Source organism: Schistocerca cancellata, chromosome 12 (genome assembly GCF_023864275.1).
Source record: "Schistocerca cancellata isolate TAMUIC-IGC-003103 chromosome 12, iqSchCanc2.1, whole genome shotgun sequence".
NCBI lineage: Eukaryota > Metazoa > Arthropoda > Insecta > Orthoptera > Acrididae > Schistocerca > Schistocerca cancellata.
The window spans coordinates 117,046,236-117,061,558 of record NC_064637.1 but is presented as its reverse complement, the minus strand read 5'-3'; the positions used below and the strand labels follow the sequence as shown (position 1 = coordinate 117,061,558).

The 15,323-nt window shown below is 43.2% G+C and overlaps 1 protein-coding gene across 2 annotated transcripts in view; it reads left to right on the top strand.

Annotated features, from left to right (window-relative positions):
* Nucleotides 1–15,323, top strand: part of LOC126109619 (all trans-polyprenyl-diphosphate synthase PDSS1) — a 793,792-nt gene that overhangs the window by 363,964 nt on the left and 414,505 nt on the right. Inside the window, exon 1 of one of the 2 annotated variants that reach the window (XM_049914663.1) lies at nucleotides 9,716–9,793. The exons of the other annotated variant lie outside the window; for it this stretch is intronic. Within the exon in view, the coding sequence (XP_049770620.1) occupies nucleotides 9,755–9,793 (39 nt within the window). The 5' untranslated portion in view covers nucleotides 9,716–9,754. Of the gene's footprint in view, nucleotides 1–9,715; nucleotides 9,794–15,323 lie in introns of those variants that run through there. 2 annotated transcript variants of the gene reach the window in all.

Below are 15,323 nucleotides of genomic sequence, written 5' to 3'. Positions count from 1 at the left end.
ATCATTTCAAGACACTGTCCATTCCGTTCAACTGCTCTTCCAAGTCCTTTGCTGTCTCTGATAGAATTACAATGTCATCGGCGAACCTCAAAGTTTTTATTTCTTCTCCATGGATTTTAATACCTACTCCGAATTTTTCTTTATTTCCTTTACTGCTTGCTCAATATACAGATTGAATAACATAAGGGAGAGGCTACAGCCCTGTCTCACTCCCTTCCCCACCACTGCTTCCCTTTCACGCCCCTCGACTCTTATAACTGCCATCTGGTTTCTGTACAATTTGTAAATAGCCTTTCGCTCCCTGTTTTTTATCCCTGCCACCTTTAGAATTTGAAAGACAGTATTCCAGTCAACATTGTCAAAAGCTTTCTCTAAGTCTACAAATGCTAGAAATGTAGGTTTGCCTTTCCTTAATCTTTCTTCTAAGATAAGGCGTAAGGCCAGTAATGCCTCCCGTCTTCCATCATTTCTACGGAATCCAAACTGATCTTCCCCGAGGTCGGCTTCTACCAGTTTTTGCATTCGTCTGTAAAGAATTCGCGTTAGTATTTTGCAGCTGTGACTTATTAAGCTGATAGTTCGGTAATTTTCACATCTGTCAACACCTGCTTTCTTTGGGATTGGAATTATTATATTCTTCTTGAAGTCTGAGGGTATTTCGCCTGTTTCATACATCTTGCTCACCAGATGGTAGAGTTTTGTCATGACTGGCTCTCCCAAGGCCGTCAGTAGTTCTAATGCAATGTTGTCTACTCCCGGGGCCTTGTTTCAGGTCTTTCAGTGCTCTGTCAAACTCTTCACGCAGTATTGTATCTCCCATTTCATCCTCATCTACCTCCTCTTCCATTTCCGTAATATTGTCCTCAAGTACATCGCCCTTGTATAGACCCTCTATATACTCTTTCCACCTTTCTGCTTTCCCTTCTTTGTTTAGAACTGGGTATCCGTCTGAGCTCTTGATATTCATACAAGTGGTTCTCTTTTCTCCAAAGGTCTCTTTAATTTTCCTGTAGGCAATATCTTATCTTACCCCTAGTGAGACAAGACTCTACATCCTGACATTTGTCCTCTAGCCGTCTCTGCGTAGCCATTTTGCACTTCCTGTCGATATCATTTTTGAGACGTTTGTTTTCATTTTTGCCTGCTTCATTTACTGCATTTTTATATTTTCTCCTTTCATCAATTAAATTCAATATTTCTTCTGTTACACAAGTATTTATACTAGCCCTCGTCTTTTTACCTATTTGATCCTCTGCTGCCTTCACTACTTCATCCTATAGAGCTACCCATTCTTCTTCTACTGTATTTCTGTCCCCCATTCCTGTCAATTGTTCCCTTATGCCCTTCCTCAGACTCTCTAAAACCTCTGGTTTAGTCAGTTTATCGAGGTCCAGTCTCCTTAAATTCCCACCTTTTTGCAGTTTCTTCAGTTTTAATCTACAGTTCATAACTAATAGATAGTGGTCAGAGTCCACATCTGGCCCTGGAAATGTCTTACAATTTAAAACATGGTTCCTAAATCTCTGTCTTAACATTGCATAATCTATCTGATACCTTTTAGTATCTCCAGGGTTCTTCCATGTATACAACCTTCTTTCATGATTCTTGAACCAAGTGTTAGCTATGATTAATTTATGCTCTGTGCAAAATTCTACCAGACGGCTTCCTCTTTCATTTCTTACCCACAATCCATATTCACTTACTATGTTTCCTTCTCTCCCTTTTCATACTCTCGAATTCCAGTCACCCATGACTATTAAATTTTCATCTCCCTTCACTACCTTAATAATTTCTTTTATCTCATCATACATTTCATCAATTTCTTCATCATCTGCAGAGCTAGTTGGCATATAAACTTGTACTACTGTAGTAGGTGTGGGCTTCGTGTCTATCTTGGCCACAACTTTGAGGCTGAAGCTATTCGCAAAATAATCAGACACATATTCTAAAATTGAAAGGCAAATCGGTATGAAACGGCTATAGTGTTGCAAAGACCCTCATGGCAGGCTACGTCGTCCTTATGAAGTCTTTCTACTGTTTACGTGTCTGCGTTGCAGAACTTTTTTCTAGACGGATCTGTGTCATGTGTCGGCAAGTCGCGTCTGCTTCAATATTATTTACGTGCGGACATGTATTTCGAAGAGGAGAAGTTAAACATGTTACTTTTATACGACGATTGTCTAAGGAATGGTCGAAACAATCAGAGGACGAGGGCGAAGACGGTAACGGACAGAGCACATGGACAGGATGTTCTGGCTACAACCCATTGCCAAGGGATCTGGGACCAGCCAGACGAGTGTCATGCGTGTATTGCACCGATATAAATCCCACCCTTACCATATGTCACTACATAAGGCGTTCCGAGGACTGGTTTCGAACGTCTTATAGAATTTCGTCACTTTGCTCTGTAGTGCCTGGAGGGTAACACTACGTTTTCCAACGGATACTTTCTAGCCTTGGACTAGGGATACTGTCTTTGATTAGTAATCAAAACGGCCTCAGTCTCGTGTTCGTGTTCGAACCCCGCCATCACTTAAATTTTGAATAAAAATCATTAGCATTGGTGGATGAAGACTTCCGGTATAGGAAGTCACCGTCATTCTGCCAACGCCCTTGTCAAAGAGGGCAGAGGAGCGGACAGAGGTTCAGGGCATTCTCTTGTTGTGTATCCACAGAACATGTGGCCTGTAATTGAAGAACTGTTACGATGAAGTCTTTGGCAAAAGATTCCAGAATAGTCCACCATTCGTGTCCCTGGGAGGGGACTGCCAAGGGGGAGGTGACCATGAGAAAAAGAATGAATAACCAACGAAAGGGTAAAGTTCTACAAGTCGGGGGCGTAGAATGTCAGAAGTTTGAACGGGGTAGGGAAGCTAGAAAACCTGGAAAGGTAAATGTAAAGGCTGAATCTAGATTTAGTGGTGCACAGTGAAGTCAGATGGAAAGAAGACGAGGATCTCTGGTCGGTGAGCATAGGATAATATCAACAGCAGCAGAAAATCGTGTAACGGTGATAGGTAGATACGGCAGCGAGTGTGTTACTGTGAACAGTTCAGTGACAGGGTTGTTCTCATTAGAATCGGCAGCAAACCGACAATGGTAGTTCGGGTATACAAGCCGTCGTCAGAAGCTGAAGGTGAAGAGATAGGGAAAGTATAGGAGGATATTGAACGAGTAATTCACTACGTAAATAGGAATAGCTCGTGAGACAGTTCAGTTGAAGAAGAATGGCCATCTCTAGAAAGAGCAACCGCAGACGTTGGATAGAAAAACGTACGTCAAAGAAAGTAACTGCGAAGGAAGCATGAGTAACAGAAGAAATACTTCAGCTGATAGGTGAAAGAATTAACCAAACAAATGTTCAGGGATATTTAGGAATACGGAAATAAAAGTCACTTAGGAGTGTAATAAATAGGAAATATTACGTGACTCATTTTGTTAGCAGAAGAGCCAACACCGTGTTACGAGTGGAAGCCGAAATGCACGCGTTTTAGCTCGCGCAGGCTGGCGTGAGGAGGGAAGAACTATACTGACGTGAGGTCTGGAACATGACAAGGAATGAGAATTAAGAAAGCGGATGTAATTAGTTTGATACTTAATTTTAATCCATTAATGATATACGTCGCTCTTGACGGTACACGATTCACAATATTATCTGTTCAGAATACCTTCCTGAAGATAGTAATTATAGTAACTGAATAGGGCGCCTTGCTAGGTCGTAGCAAATGACGTAGCTAAAGGCTATGCTAAACTGTCGTCTCTGCAAATGAGAGCGTATTTTGTCAGTGAACCATCGCTGGCAAAGTCGGCTGTAGAACTGGGGCGAGTGCTAGGGAGTCTCTCTAGACTAGACCTGCCGTGTGGCGGCGCTCGGTCTGCAATCACTGATAGTGGCGACACGCTGGTCTGACGTATACTAACGGACCGCGGCCAATTTAAAGGCTACCACCTAGCAAGTGTGGTGTCTGGCGGTGACACCACAAGAGCAGTATATATCTACTGGTCTTTCACTTAGGCCAAGCGTCGGGCTGCTCATCGAGGTGTTGTGCAGTTTGGCACGCCGTGGCCGGCCCTGAGGTAGAGTAACCATGTCCTTGAGGCCTTGAGCCATCTTCATTATTATTAATCTTTTTTTCCCCGAACGAGGTGGCGCGATGTTAGCACGCAGGACTCACATTCGGGAGGACGACGGTTCAAACCCTCGTCCGGCCATCTTGATTTAGGTTTTCCGTGATTCCTCTGATCGCTTCAAGCCAATGCTTGGATGGTTCCTTTGAAAGGGCACGGCTGATTTCCTTCCCCATCCTTCCTTAATCCGATGGGACCGACGTCTTCGCTGTTTGGTCCCATCCCCAAAACCAGCTAACCAATCGTTATTTTTTAAGTTATTTATCTTTTATTGGTTTACTTCCAAGTATTGCTATGTAAGTGGAGACATAAAAGAACTCGATAAACGTAAGGTGTTTAATGGGTTTTGAAACAAACGTATGTTAATCAAGAACGTTTTTGTTTTGGGATAATAAATCATGTTATAGTGAAAAGGAGACTACCGCGTGATGATGATCAGTAATCTCATCTCTCTAGAGGGCGGGTCAGTCACCTATGCTATCGCCTCATCACCATCCCCGAGTATGACAGTGTGTTGGTACTGCAATGAAAAGTAAAAAATTTAACAGCAAAGAAATAGAAATGGAGTAGACAGAAAAAACTTTAACACAAAATAGGAACAGCATGCCTACATAACAGTTTCTAATAATAAACCAAACTAATAAAATAAAATTAGTACTTGACAAGGCTACATGAGGAGGTATAAAACATGGAGAGTAATACACAAACTAATTAAAAGAAGAAACAATTTTCATTGCATTACCACTACACTGTCAAAGATGTTACTGAACTGCGTGTTACGCTTCAGTCCAGAAGTGTTACTTCTCTTCCTATGTTGTTTGCAAACTTTGTAACTTCTTTGGTGATAATACTCAGTAAATGTCTGGAGATGGCCTTGTAAGCCGAAAACCGGTTAACGCAATAGAAGTGATACTGTGGAACAAAAGCAAACTGGTGCTTTTCATTTATTAATATAAGTATCTGCTTTTACATAGGAATTTGGGGTGTACGCCTATCCCAGCTTTTCCCTACTCTATCCAACGACCTTTGGTTACCGTTAAGTACTCTTACGTGCGCCATCCGCAACCCTGGAAATTATGAGTAGTATATCCTCCGAACCGCGCACTTTTTTTTTATAGGGTTCCTTACCTTAACGGAACCCTTGTTGGATCACTTTGTTGTCTGTGTCTTCTCGACTGAAAATGAAGCTTCTACGCCAATGTAATGGAAAGATACGGCCTTTTACGTCACACATTTGGATACTCAGAAATTCACTAATCAAGATCTGTACGGTTTCGTGAATTTGGCAGGAAGCAAGGTTTCAAGTAAAGAAAAAAATCCGAAAATTATGAATTTGTAATTATATCACATGAGAAATACATGTTTTTTGTCATTTGTGTCACATAATAAAGTCTATGGTCCCTTGGTAGTGTACGAAATTTAAGTAATTGAAGTTTGTCATATTGAAAAATGGAGAAGCGCTCTACATTTAACTTAAAAACTTATAATTGTCAAGTTCGCAATTAATATTTATGATTGACGACCTTCTTCGACACTTGAAACTGTCATCGTCTGAACTGCAAAAGTGTTTGGTTATAAATCCATTTTGAATTTGTTTATAATTCCATGTCGTCCTTATGGCGGGTTATATACAGCACAGCATACATTGGTTTGTCGAAGTTAAAACCGTACACAGATAAGAAGCACCTTGTGAAAATGGGCACGTTCACACACGCAGCACTCCAGTAACAAGCGACAATGGAGTGCTACTTGTGTCAACGTGCCCATTTTCACAAGGTGCTTTTTTATCTGTGCAGAATGGCCTGATTTCTAGGTAATAATCACGAAATATAGAACGAGACGGCAAGAAAATATGTGTTGTTTGAGTGGGCGTGGCCTAGAGTTTCAGGAAATCGCCATTAGATATCAGTCAATGCGTCTTTCCAGTTTGCAGTCAGTATGATGGCGTCCATTCTACAGAAGGTGTTTTGTGTGCTGCAGTTTGCAAAGAGTGAGTGAGTTATTTCGATACAGCGTACTTTTCGCCGACGTTTTGGCACTTATCCGCGTCCCCCGAAAAACATTCGTCGTTGCTATCGCCAAGTTAAGGAGACAGGATGCTTGTTTGCAAGGAAGGGTTATAGATCAGATCGACCTCGCACTTCTCATGACATGATGGAAAGAATTCGGCAGACGTTTGAGTGGAGTCCACGAAAGTCTACTCGCCGCGCAAGCAGAGAATTGGCAGTGCATCTTACGACTGTCAAGTGAGTGTTACGGCGTCGTTTGGTCTATAAATCATATAGACCACATTAGTGCAAGCTCTTCGGGTTATTGATAAAAGAAAAATGCTCTGCTAGAGGACCTGGAAGACTATACATTTTTACCACGGTTGATTTTCAGTGATGAAGCAACATGTTACGACAGCGGTAAAGTAAACTGACAAAACGTGCGCGTACGTGGAGACCAGGACCCTCGTGATATTGTTGAGCACGAAGAGACTCACCTAAAGTGAACGCTTTTTTGTGCGAGTTCTCGTGAAAAAGTATACTGTCCCCTCTTCTTTGAGGAAAACACAGTGACTGAAATCAACTATCTTCAAATGCTGCAGAATTGACTTTTCCCACAACATCAGGAGGATTGCATTGAGTGCAAATTCCAACAGGAGCTTCACCACACCGGCACAATAAAGTACGTCAGTTTCTCAATGACACTGTGTCTCAGCGCTGGATAGGGCGCTCGGTACCCCGAGACACTGCCCCGCAGTCTCGGCCACCAAGATCGCGAGACATGACCCCATGCGAGTTTTTTTTGTGGAGATATGGAAGGGAAAGTGTGTTCAGTTACCTCGTAACATAGAAGAAGTGAAGAGCAGAACAACAACCGGCATAATATCTTCTGTAAAGGCAGATACACATTACACATTCTGTAATGTGTATGATTATAGCTATCGTCTAGACGTTGTTCGTGCTGCTACTGGTGGACAAACAGAACATTTGTAATAGCATAGCTAAAACTTTAAGAGCTTGTGAGTGTTTTGCAATATGTCCCATGTTTAGAGTATGTTTTTATCAATAAATATGTTGTTTTGAAATCAGGTCATTCTTTTCAAAGCACCCTGTACATGGTTTTACTTTTGACAAACTTGTGTGAATGTGCTGTATCTTCTCCTCCATAATGACAACATGGTATGATAAGCACATAATGGAACATGATTTACAACCAAAATTTTTTGAAGATCATGAGATGACAATTTCAGTAACAATAATAAATCTTAATTAATGCGATCTTGGCCGTAAATTTCTTTCAATAATTTAAGCTTGTACTTCAATCTAGTGAAAAGATGCGGCCATTCATCTCATATGTCATAATACATTGAGGAGCCAAAGATGGTTCAAATGGCTCTGAGCACTATGGGACTTAACATCTCAGGTCATCAGTCCCCTAGAACTTCTAAGTATTTATACCTAACTAACCTAAGGACATCACACACAGCCATGCCCGAGGCAGGATTCGAACCTGCGACCGTAGCGGTCGCGCGGTTCCAGATTGAAGCGGGAGCCAAAGAAACTGGCAGACCTGCCTAATATCGTGTATGACTCCTGCGAGCACGCAGAAGTACCAGAAGACGTGGCATGGACTCGACTAATTTCTGAAGTAGTGCTGGAGGGAAATGATACAATGAATCTTGCAGGACTGTCCATAAATCTGTAAGAGTACGAAGGGGTGGAGATCTCTTCTGAACAGCAGGGTGCAAGGCATCCCAGATATGCTCAATAATGTTCATGCCTGAGGAACTTGGTGGCCAGCGGAAGGGTTTAAACTCAGAATAGTGTTCCTGGAGCCACTCTGTAGGAATTCTGGACATGTGGGGAGTCGCACGGTCGTGTTGGAATTGCCCAAGTCCGTCGGATTGCACAATGGATATCGATGGACGCAGGTGATCAGACAGGTTGTTTACGTACGCGTCACCTGTCAGAGTCGTACCTAGACGTATCAGGGGTCCCGTATTACTCCAACTGCCCACGCCCCACACCATTACAGTCCCTCCACCAGCTTGAACAGTCTCCTGCTGACATGCAGGGTCTGTGGATTCATGAGGTTGTCTCCGTACCCGTACACGTCCATCCGCTCGATACAACTTGAAACGAGACTCGTCGGACCAGACAACATGTTTCCAGTGATCAACAGCCCAATGTTGGTGCTGACGGGCCCAGGTGAATCATAAAGGTTTGTGTCGTGCAGTCATCAAGGGTACACGAGTGGGCTTTCGGCTCCGAAAGCCCATGTCGATGATGTTTCGTTGAATGGTTCGTACGCTGACACTTGTTGATGGACCGGCATCAAAATCTGCAGTAATTTGTGGAAGGGTTGCGCTTCTGTCACGTTGAACAATTCTCATCAGTCGTCGTTGGTTGCATGATCTTTTTCCGGCCGCAGAGATGTCGGAGATTTGGCGTTTTACCCGATTTCTGATATACACGGCACACTCGTGAAATGATCGTACGGGAAAATACCCAATTCATCGCTACCTCGGAGATGCTGTGTCCCATCGCTCGTACGCCGTCTATAACACCACGGTCAGACTCACTTAAATCTTGATAACCTGCCATTGTAGCAGCAATAACCTATCTAACAACTGCGCCAGACACTTTTGTCTTACATAGGCGTTGCCGATCGCTGCACCGTATTCTGTCCGTTTACGTATCTCTGTATTGGAATACGCATCCCTATACCAGTTTCTTTGGCGCGCCAGGGTATGTTGCCAGTATTGATAACGGGCAAAAATTGTCGAAACTCTCCTCAGACGTAATTAAATTTTATGGAAGTATCTTCCGTCTCTGCAACTAATTGAAGATAGTTTGTTTATTGCCATACGCGTTTCGCTTCTTTTATTTGTGAAGCATTTTCATTGGCGATTTCCAATGTTGTTATCCCATGTGTGTGGCCCTGTAGATGTGATCATCAGTCTCCGTGCTCCAGTTGGCCGATTTCCGGCATTCTCTCACCCATATTTGTTTTAACACATCGCTTAAGCGGAAACCGCCGAACTCTAGTATAGAGACTAATGAACACATTTCTGAACCACACACACTTGGGATAACAACACTGGCCACTGAAGATGCTTCACAGATAAAATAAGCGAATCGCATATGGCAATAAACACACGGCTTTCAATTAGTTGCATAGACGGATATACCTCCTTGAATTTTGAAGCAACTAAGAAACGATGGAAAACGGAAAAAATTACCATAATTAAGTTGCTACGTAATCCTCGGTGCGCGAAACCGACTCGCCTTATCCGGACTTTTTTGTAAACGCTTAGCCACCTCCCATCTGCAACTCCCATTTCTATCAGTTTCATAGTCCCTGCGTGGGACGAGAATGCGCGGTATCCTCCTCCTAAACCGCGCTGTCAGTAGGGGACTGCCAGCTGCCCGCAGAACAGCAGTGCAGAGAGTGTTGCCTATACGTGAGGCGCGCGGCGCCCCATCGGAGCGGGTCCCCCCCCAGAAGCAGGTGCCCTCCTGCCCTCCCCTGGCGCTCTCTCTTCTGCTCCGCCACTCTGCCCGCCAGCCGCGTCAGTCAGTCAGTCGGTCAGCGGCCGGCCGCTCAGTCGCCCGCCAGTCGCAGCCACCAGGACACCATGTCTCTGCGGGGCGCAGCCCTCCGGCTCCTGCACAAGGTACGCCGCACGCTCGACACGGATACGGCGCCGCCGACTCCACCGCCAGCCAGCGACCAGTGGCGACCGTCAGTGTTCCTCCCTCCACCCCGCACTCTCAGGCGGCTCTAGTGGTGTGCCTCGCATCGCGACTCAGTGCTCCTCGTCTCAGCTGAATTATGTAGCACTCAAACTCCCTGTTCGCTTCTCGCAACACGGCGGAACCGTCCGTGTCCCCAAATGGCTGGTCGGCGCGTCTTCCGCGCGCAGTTCCCGGTTTCGATTCCCAGTGGTGTTCAGGATTTTTTCCCAGTGTGACTTCTAGACCGTGATGCACTCGGCCTGTTGAAGAGAACCGAGGCATTAGTTGAAGGAAGATTTTTGGAAAGTCGGCGTTAACGCCCGTAATGAGGTTTGCTAAGCATCTACTACTCCGTACTGGTCTACTTGTGGGAATTCGCAGAGCGAGATTGCGCCGTGGTGAGACACTGGACTCGCATTGGAGGGGTCGACGGTTAAAATCCCGATCCGCCCACCCACATTTAGTAAATGTATCTCCGTCTTGGGTTCAGGAGCGTGGGACAGCGGCTGGTCGATGAAATGTAATAATTATGTACCAAGAGCCGTTATTTTGATATTCCTTTATTAGGAAACCAGTTTTACTGTTCCATTCACGTCATCTTCAGGCCTGTCGCGACTATCACATGTGTGAAGAGAGCACCTGGTTATGAGGTTCGGATATCTATGGAACCAGATACGATTATTGGTACCTTGTCTTGGACATACACGAGTAGTACACGCGACAGGCCTGAATATGACGTGATTGGAACGTTGAAAGTGGTTGCTGATAAAACAATATCAAAATAAATGTTGTTGGTGCAGTATTATTACGTTTCATCCTGATTTAGGTTTTCCGAGATTCCATTAATTTCCTGACGGGCCGGTACAGACTTCCTTCCCTTCGCCTACCCATTCCGAGCTTGCGCGCATTCCCTGACGACCGCGTCGTCGACGGGGCATTAAACCCTAATTTTCCGGTATCCCTTGCTTTTTGTAGGAAGCTCGGATGTATGATGACTTTCGGTGTATTACGATGCGGCCTAGGCGAGATTCATTCTTTGACCTGTTGCAAATAACTGTCAACTCTTAAACTGTCATAACCACAGAAATATTTTTATCCAAATTTTAACTATAACAGCATTTATTGCAAAAAAAACTCGCTATTGCTCTGTAACAAATGCGGGTCTCAGTTTTGACGTCTAATGCTCCAGGTGACAGGTTGATCGCTGAGAGCGTATGGTCCACGATGTCTGATGAATCTTCGTTTCTATTTGTTTATTTCGTTTAGCAAAGCTGTTGAAGATATGCATCGTCAGTCGTTTCGATGATATCAAATGCTAGTTAACAACTGAAGACGATGGAAAAATAGCTCGAACGTACGATGTAAACGTTCTTTTAGCGTGTTCAACTCCACATAGCAAGCTTTTGAACAGTCTTGATCGCATTGTCTTGTTCGCCTCTTAATAAGCCACTCCAAACATTTTGTATGGTTTTCGGATCTGAATTATGTCAGTAGAAAATATTTGAAGAACGCTCATTAAAATCCGAGGCTCGTTCTGAAATACAAATCATCTTTGTAAATAGTTCGGTGAATTCTATATACACGCTCGCGCGCGCGTGCGCGCACACACACACACACACACACACACACACATACACAACACGTACACTCACACACAATTAGAGAACCAGCGACAGCTTTCATAAGCGTATTGTCGTTCCCCGTGAAATTTTTTCGTTGACAAACTGTGGTTGCTTCATATGAATGCTAACGTATTCTGATGTCTTAGCTACGAGCGACGGGCTGCAACTATCAGAAAATTGTCATCGATGTCCCATTACATGCTCGTTTCAAGTCTCATGCAGCAATTGTGATGCGCGTTCCAGTGCTGACATTTACTTTTGAGCGGTTGCTGAGAAGCTGTCAGAAGGTACCATTTGCCGACATTTCGGCCTTATGGTGCTGAAGACGTCACGACAAGAAAATCGTGGCACTAGATAAATGAATAGAAGATTATGTCTGGTTACCAATGAGTACCTCGCGCTTAGATGTACCCCTTCTGTGTTTTCTGTACCTCCGATGTATGACTCTGACGTGAAAGAACTGCTCTTTCATTTATTCATTCATCCAATATGTTCTGCAGATTTCATCGTGAGGAAAAATATTCAAGAATGTGATGTACACCGTGGTACACATCAGTACATGGAAGTAAGTTATTTATTTGAGGTATACTGTATTAACCGTAAGCTATCGATATCTGATGATCTTTATTTGTAACTAAGTAGTATATAGTGGCGCATTTTATAAAAATGTGTAGAGCAGCTATTACTTTGTTAAAGCCGCTAATTTTTCCAGTTATTTAAGCATCGGTAAATGTATTATTAATATAGTGGTTAATATTTACACGAGCAAGTCGATAAATTTGAAAAAAAAGATGATAATTACATTTATATTATGCGTGTGACATGTAGTGTTAGTCGCCATAGAGTTAGAAGTTAGTACCTCCGATTCCAACGCGGAATGACTATCCAACAACGCGTAGTGGAGCTATGGACACTTAACAGCGGTGATGAAGTCTCACTGAAACTACAGTTATAAGTAAATGTTAATCTATCGTCACTGAAGCGAGAGAAGAAGCTTTTTCAAAGTGAAAGTGGCTTGCGGTTGTTCGTTGTAATCCTTGGACAATCGAATGTTTGAGGCACTTCTTTCCTCGTATAATGGAGGTCAGTTACCGTAGACAAAACTTGACGGTTGAAAAGGACGCAGTCCGTCGACACAACAGTACCGTTCGCTGGTAGCCGAAGAAGGCGTTCGAGTGATATCCAGTGGGTGCAATGGTCCCTCGGAGCACACACGACAAATCAGCCGTTGTATCCACTTCTGATCTAGTCACTTCTTATGAATTTATTTTCGCTTATCACGTACACCGTCCTGTAGTTTTGCAGGAAATTTTCAATGGTTCCGACTTTTGTACTGGGTTACGGACAGTGTATTAAGAACGGTATTAATGCCGAGAATGAGCACCATTAGTGGTTTACACATTAAAACTTGAAACGATCCTTTGAAGTATAGTACGAAGTATATATGTGGATACATTATGTATATAAATTAGAAATAATTTCAGTGATGCTGTCCACAGCTCTTACATATTTATACCGGTACCCAAATGGTCTGTCTGAAATATTTTATTTGCGACCAATTTCAATCTTACAAGATAATCATCAGGCTAAAACAATTTCAGTACTAAAACATTTGGTTTGTACAGTATGATATCTAAGACAGAGCAAATATTCCTGTTTTGGAAACAAGAAGCCTGCTGACTAACAAACATTAAATTCTACCTGTTGATGTTTGTTCCCGGACTGATTACTTTGGCAGGACATGAATATTTGCACAGGCTTGGACGTCAAAGCTGTAACAAACGAGTGCTGAAATGATAAAACTGTTTGAGACTGATAGTGAACATTGGAACTGGCTGCAGATGAAGAATTTTTTGTAGTAGTTGTGGGTGACACTATAACATCTACTACAAAATGTACAGAAATTTCTTGCATTCGTTTACAAGGGGCTGTCCTTACAGGCATTTCGTGAATCTTTGGTTCCTTATAATGATCGCTTATTTAATGGACGTGAATAATTCGTTGCGTAATGGACTAGCAAAGGGAACAGCATTTGTGTCTCCGCAAAACTGAGAGGGGGTTATCAGCTAGTGTTTGATGAACGCTTCGGGTGAACTATAAAGGCTCAAATGATAGAAACTAGAGCGTAGTGGCCAAGAGTTGACTGATAGGCTTTTCCAACTTAATCTTGTCCTGTAGAATTCGTTCCTTCGTGCATACTGTGTAAACTGTTTTAGAAAAGTAACAGGCTTTTTTTATTTAGCAAGACTAAGATCAGAAAAAATTTCACTCTTTGGTGTGCATGTGCATTACCTATTTGTAGCGTGGTAACATGTTTATGCTCGTGTCTCAGTGGGTACACGCGAAACTACAAACGCAAGTGCCTAGGTAGACACTGGTTAGGAGTCCAGGTCAAAGCGTAGGCCCCTATGTTATCGGGCTGACAACAGCTTGCAACTCTAAACATGCTAAATTTGTACTAAGAGTAGTGTCCACCGAGAGTAGTTTTTGTTTGTTTACAACACGTGTCAGTAACTTTTAGACGTGGTGAAAGTATATGGATGTCTATGATTAGTTACTGTTGATTTTTCCGCTGTGACTGTGATCGGAATACAATAATACGTTGACCTTTTCTTTTCAGACCTATTGACCTGTTAATGAGTTTTAATTTTTGTTGTGTAAATCAGTGAGGGTGTTTTGGAGGTGGAAGGGGTTCGCGGGGGAGGGGCATGGCCTCGGCGCGGAGAGGGGCGAGGTATGAGGTAAGAGGGGAAGGGGTGCTCCATAGAAAAAGAGAGGGAGGGGGGGCAACATGTTTTTGTCTGTGGCCGACCCCGTTTCATCACAGGGTGTCGTAAATCATTTCCCTGACTGTCCCGTACCGCGGTGGGCTGTGTGTCAGGCAGGCAGACTTTCTTATCGGCGCCACGACTGGAGGCAGCTGACTGTATGCGTAGTACGGAAAAATGTAGAGAACGATAACGATCACCTTTCATTGGAAGGAGAGAGCCGTTAGCAACTCCGAGTGGTCGCTACCTGTGTATGTATAACTGCTGTGTTCAGTCGCTGAATGCACGTTATGACGCCATTCCGAATAATTTGTGTTGCAGTTCTTTTATTGTATTCTTCAGTTTCGTGTGATACAAATAGTGTCATTGCCATTTTGTTCTTAGGAAGACATCATCAGAGGATGCGTTGAGAAATAAAAAATGGGCATAATAAAAGTGCTAGTAAACTAAATTACTGATAAACAAATACTCAAAGACTTGTGTGTGCATATGGCGAAATGAGGGGCTTTTCCAAAATTTTACAAATGTAAAACGGGCAGACCTATAGATGTCAGTTTTAAATAACATCGTAATGAAACAGCTTTTGTTCTGACTTTAAAATATGCGTCACTTTAAAATATGCGTCCTTAAAATAGGACAAGTACATACAGATCTAGATATCTATCATTATGTTCCGAAAGGATGTCAGTTGGATACATGTGAAGTACTTGAAATATTTATGATGAAGGGGAAAAAAAACCACAGCATTTATTAAATGCACAAAGCTCTGTCCTTAACGAAGTATTTTCTGACCTGCTATATGTCTCTTTTTTTTGCCTTCCTTTGTTGATGTGCCCTTTCCTGTCAGCTCACACTTGCCTAATAGCAATTGGTGTTACATTTGTTTCGTTGCCCGCATCTCGTGGTCGTGCGGTAGCGTTCTCGCTCCCCACGCCCGGGTTCCCGGGTTCGATTCCCGGCGGGGTCAGGGATTTTCTCTGCCTCGTGATGGCTGGGTGTTGTGTGCTGTCCTTAGGTTAGTTAGGTTTAATTAGTTCTAAGTTCTAGGGGACTGATGACCATAGATGTTAAGTCCCGTA